General features: G+C 42.0%; 1 protein-coding gene across 4 annotated transcripts in view; it reads right to left on the bottom strand.

Annotated features, from left to right (window-relative positions):
* Positions 1-1,018: 1,018 nt before the first annotated feature.
* mast2 (microtubule associated serine/threonine kinase 2) overlaps positions 1,019-6,000 on the bottom strand; it is a 120,522-nt gene continuing 115,540 nt past the window's right edge. For all 4 annotated transcript variants that reach the window (XM_056751653.1, XM_056751654.1, XM_056751655.1 and 1 more), the window contains one exon: positions 1,019-5,993. In XM_056751653.1, coding sequence (XP_056607631.1) covers positions 4,072-5,993 — 1,922 coding nt within the window. In that variant the 3' untranslated portion in view covers positions 1,019-4,071. The remainder of the gene's footprint in view (positions 5,994-6,000) is intronic.

The raw sequence follows: 6,000 nt of genomic DNA, 5'->3' as shown, positions 1-6,000 counted from the left end.
CCAAATGGAGCCCATGACAAGCGGATGAGCAAATACCTAAATATGTGTCCGTTAGGGAACCATTTAACATGGAGAAAGGAAGGTTAAATGGAGCTGAAAGGGAATTCCTCAAGTTAAAAGGTAATATACAAAAGGCATTTTAAATAGATACGTTTGCTTGGACATTTAGGAATGGCTAACAGATTTTTTTTTACGCAACCCAATTACAGAAAATCACTTTTGTTGGCAGGAATTAGTCAACCAAATACATTTTCTCAGTTTTTTATTTTTATGTGTACTTTATATTTTTATGGATTCACTATTAAAAATATTATTGCAGCACTTCTTCTGATGGCTTTAAAATCATTTTTACGTAAAATTTTAATTTTTGCAGTTCTGTAACCGAAAGTTTTACGGAAACATACACCTTAAACTTTCAAACTATACTTTTATGAATTTACTCATTCACAGTTCTAAGATCATATTATGCAATTAAAAAAATCCTCATCTTAGTAATCGTCAATTAAAATTGTTAATTATTATATAAATGATCTCACAAATCCATCTTACTATTTTAATCACTTTCTTTCTCTATTCTGATAAACATTAACATCCACTTTTTTAAGTTGGATTCATGGCATAAAATACAATGTTTTTCTTTATGTTCGCATTACTTTGTATAAAAGATCTGGGCGATTCCAGCATTATGGATATGATATTTTTAGTCAAAACTTGAAATCTAAATTCTCACTGAATGCATTTATAACCAACATAACGAGTCAATTGTTTAAATTTTTACTAAACCCCTGAAAAACATCAGTCTATCCATGAGTTTTTTTATTTTAAAAGAGAGAAAATATATTGACATCTGACCTATGAATATGATTTAAAGTTTTTCCTCTTACGGTTGACATTTGCGTGGATTTATCTTCTTCAGTATTAATCTGTTCAATAAACACACATGCATTTGCTGTTCTGTATTTTGCACATCAATCTTATAAAGTGATTTGCAGTGAAAAAACTCAAACATCATGTCAAGTTACTTAAAAAAATCTTTATTATTCAGAAGGTAGGATTAACAACAAACATGCGTTTTACCACAATAGAAAATTGTAAGATATTGCACTGGTTCATCTCTAGCAATTGTTTTCTTCTTTGCCCGTTTCTCTACACACTTGTGTCTGGTCAAACCACACTGTCTTCTTTAGTCTTATAGGATGAAGCGTGATGGGCACATGGACAATACCCTTCATCCATAACACATCTGTGTCACCACTGACTCCCTCTCGTAACTCTTGAAATACACATATCATCTATATTTTCCCATTCTATGCGTCATTGTCTAAGGCAGTGGCCAACACACACAATAACTTCTTTTCATATTAAAGACACTCGGAGTACACGACTTTAAAATATTTACATAAAAGCGAGCCATCTGTGCTGTCATTTAGGCCCACACAGACGTGTTAAGAGGGCAGTGGTTGGACATAGTGGTTGCTGTGTTTATACGGGGAAGATGCAAGTAGTGTGTATAGGTATGTGTGCTCCAAGGTTTTCATTTGTAAAAAGCTCATGGCCGAGGTGAGAGGTAGCAGGTGAATTTGCTCTGGACGACGTGTGCGAAATTACATTTCACCAGCGTGTGTATGCCGTGGCTGCGGGACGTTGATGAATAACCACCTCAGGCATTCTGACACCTGAATTCACCTCAACAAATAGCCCAACCATCATCGTCATCCCAGTCACGTATGCGAGGAGGCAGTTAGCGCTCACTTTCGTAGCCCACGGCACCTCGTGACTTTAGCAGAGGGAGCACGGAGGAATTCAATCCATTCATCAATTACAATGTTTTCCTTAAAAGCACAGTGGGTATGTGATGTAGTTAATCAGGGACTACATGTAAACAACATTTCAGTCTTAATGTCTTAACACCCTGTAAATTGTCAATCGTGCACCACCGCCAATTATCTAAACTACAATATGTGCCTGGACACTGACAATACACAACACATTTACGAACGCTGTTTGCAGAATGATCTCTCCAGCTGTACCGCATGTAAACATTTAAGATGACACTTTAAGCCCTACAAATGTAGTTTAAATGGAAATCGGGGTCTATGTGCACTGAACTTTAATATGATGATTTTACCTGCAGAGTGAGATTGAGTTGTACTGTAGGTCATCTCTTGTAGACAGAATGGATTAGCTTTGGTCTTTTAATGGGGACAAACTGTGTGACTACTTGACCACTGGGTTGCAACACGGGTCGATGATCTCTAGACGCAACAGTGCAAACACTATTTTAAACCTGACCACCCACTTCTAGCAAATACCATTTATTTTACAAGTGCATTTTTCTCACTCCTCGAGGTGCCCAGTTCACTTTCATTAGGAATTGAGCTTCAGGCTGCAACGCTATCAACAGCTCCATTCCTTGGGGTTTCAACAAAGACGTTTAAATGTGCAAGACATCCATTCACATTTTATATTGACAAAACATGAATAAGATTATATATCAGAACTGTACATACCATCATCATGTGACTCCGGTCACAATCAGTCATATAGAGTAATGAAAATCACTAGATGTTTTCGATATGGGCAAGATCAAGATGTGCTGGAAATAGCTCTACTTTGAAGATTGGCGACAAGATTACTTTTGTAACATGAGCATGGGTTGAAGGTCGGGCAGAAATTGCGGCGAATTTGCCGTAAAAACAACACAGACTGTTAAGCAAAGCCGTTTTGATTAGAAATGAATATCTAAGTGACCTCTATATGTTCCACAGGAGTAGGAGGACACACTCAAATCAATTGAAATACATCTGCTAACATATCTGTATGTCAAGATTATACTGCAAGGTACTGCAGTGAACCCCTCAAGACCCCAACCAGGCATGGGATCAGATTGGATACTGTATTTATTGGTTTTCATATTAGGGACACACTAAATAAAAAGGATTTGTGCAAAAACATCTTCGCCTGGTCTTTGACAAAGGGCTGAATTCAAAAACACTCCCATACTGTAGGGCATAAAACTGACAGAACATTTTTTCTAAAATATTCGTTGTATAAGAACCCACACAAACACACATGCTTTTATATACACAGGAGCAAGCACACACGCAAACACACAAACTCACACACACACACTCACTCACACACAAAAACAGTCCAGTATGAGTATGAATCCCCACCAAAAAATACAGAAACAACAGGAAATTGGTCCAGATAAAAAATATAGAGAGAGTGGTTGAGAAATAAAAACAGTGGTCCGCTTAAAATTTTGAAAAAAGCCCCTGAAGCCAAATGGGAGAAAAAACACTTGATCTACAAAATAATGATGTGCAAATCAGACTCACACAACTTTAGTGGAATGTGAATGATGGCCAAATATCACACCTTCCCAAATTTTATCTATAGTTTTACTTACAAACATTGAGTAAGATTTAAATCCTTAATACATGCAATCTATGGCCATCGTTCTACCACATTACACTTCTGATGGCTGTGCCATGAGGGGGATCTTAATGCTGTTCGATACACCTGAAAACCCACAAGTGCAAGAATGTTGGAAAATGAAGTTTGGTTTTACTTTACATACAACAGATGTATGATGATTCTGTAAAATTGCTCGACATACTCTACTCTTATTGCTGCAATATGTCTTCCTCCCAAGATGAAGAGGCAAAGAGACATGTAGGGGTGAAATTTTGAGGTGTTGCTTTAAGGCACAACTATACCTACTACAGAGACTTGAAAGAATATTGAGATTTTGTGAAGAGGTAATATACTCTATGTGGGTATGATTTCTGTCTATCAGAGAACAGAACCAAGTATATCTACAGATTTTATAGCAGTTAAGAAAAAAAAGAATAACAAGAAAAGCGAAATAATTACGCAGCCTTAAATATTTTGTGAATGGCAGGGCATAAACAATTCTGAAATGAAGTGGTTGAGCTCATCTATATCATTTACACTCTTTTCACAGGGATATTGACATTAAACAGGTCAACTTCCTTGTGTTAGAACGTGTGCTTGTCTGTTAACAGGCGAGCTAAATTACTTAAAGCTGGGGGAACGTAGCTCTTGCTACGTCGTCTTGTTAGATTTAGTGGAACCTGGCTTTGCCTGGGTCTGCGACTGCACTTCTGACCTAGACCTAGGTGTCGTACCACTTTGCGAAGTCCCTGATCTGTCCAGTTGCTCTTCGCCACTTGATTGAGCTGACTTTTTGGAAGTTCCTGGAACATCTACAGATCTTTGAGAAGATGAGGTTGGCTCAGATTTGGTGGTTGGTGATTGTTTAGAAGGGGATTCAGTCAGCCGTGGAGAGTCAGAGCCAGAACCAGCAGATCCACTCATCCGGGCAGGAGAATCCGGACTCTCCAGACGACATTCTATTATCTTTGGGGGGCTGGCATCTGCTTGGGGATGCTGATCCTTTGTCCGTTCCATGGTCTCTTTAGTTCCTGGGATGTTGAGCTTGACAGGGCCCAGCACGCTTTTAGCCACCGTGGCAAGCTGGGACACGACTTTCTCAATTCCACTCTCGGAGGGAGTGGATGGGGACGATGTAATAGCCGCGGCGGCCGCAGCTGCAGCCTGTCTGCGGTTGTCAGCCTCCTTCATTTCCTTTGTGATGCCTCCAGTTGGCGTGGTAGCAGTGGGGCTCTCCCTGGATACCACAGAAGCAGGGATTGGATCCAGTTTGCTGCTGGGTTTAGTGGTTTTGGATGCCCTACGATCCAAAGAAGGTGGGGTTGGTTTGACAAAAGGGTCTTTGATCACGGAGGTGAAGGCGCTACCGTGGGTGGAAAAGGTGCTGGATAAAGGGCTGGGTTGAGAAGGCCTAACACTAGATTGAGAGTCCTGTGTCCTCGAATATCCCTTTTTCGAATCATCATCTAGTGTTGAACTGGTGTCTTGGGCCACAGAAGAGGTCTGGGGGTTTGTAGGATTCTGTTCTGAGGACTTGCCTGCAGCTTGCATTGGCGATGAGGTTGACGTTTGATGTGTAATTTGGCTTTGTAAATGCTGTCCTCTGCCAAATTGGGGTGAGCCTGGGGATGCAACTGTGGAAGGTATCAGACCCAATGTTGGTGGAGCTGCAGGTCCCATCCTGATGGTATTGGGTAATGCTACTACTGTAGTGGGCCGCAGGACATGGCTTGGAGGAACATAAGTTGGTCGACGTCCATCCTGGCTATCTTCTGATCCTTCATCTGTCTCATCCTCTGAGGAGTCCACCTCATGGATAGCATCCTGTTTTTGAAGAGACTCGCGGCGTTCAGCACGATCCTGGCGTATGGCAGACAGCTTGTCTTTAAGTTTACTTTTTCCAGGAACAAGACCCAGAGCTCCAGACTCTGGACCTTCTTGCCGTCCAAGTTTGCGAACCGAACTTTTCTGAAGGCTTCCCTTCTCTGCAGGGGAAACTCGTCCACCTAACAGATTCTCACTGGCTGACTCCTGCAGGCTCTGTAGACTAGGGTCTCGCTGCAGCATCTCCTTTTTGAACTCTGAATGTGAGGTATCGAGACTGTGTTTGCGGCTGCCAGCAACTGGCAGCTTTTTGTCTGCAGCCGAGGAGGGAGAAGGAGAGGAAGATGATGACGAAAGAGAAGCTGCAAGTTTCTCGGCCGACTGGACACGTTTGAGCAAAGGAGACCGTGGGGGGTCTGCACTCTTCGGGCGGGATATCTGTCGTACTAGTGGAGGTGAAGAATGGAGTTTTACCGGGAAGGACTGGCCAATTGATGAAGTGATGAGGCCGTGGCTTGGCAACGGTGAAGGAGAGCGCTGGGGTGAGCTGCTCTGAGGGGTTGGAGATGGTGTGCGGGCCAGTGGTGATAAAGGGATGTTTCCTGCAGATTTGCGGCGGGGGGAGCGGTACTGCCGCTGCAGTTTAGGGGCTAGACCGTGCAAGGAGCTGGGTCTGATCTGTCCCGAACTAGCCGGAGAGTTTGGCACACTGGAGCTTGGTGAGCTACTCTGAGATGAGTTCCCACCAACTGCATT

The sequence above is a fragment of the Triplophysa dalaica genome, chromosome 6 (genome assembly GCF_015846415.1).
Source record: "Triplophysa dalaica isolate WHDGS20190420 chromosome 6, ASM1584641v1, whole genome shotgun sequence".
Classification (NCBI taxonomy): Eukaryota; Metazoa; Chordata; class Actinopteri; order Cypriniformes; family Nemacheilidae; genus Triplophysa; species Triplophysa dalaica.
This window is presented reverse-complemented; position numbering and strand designations above follow the sequence as displayed.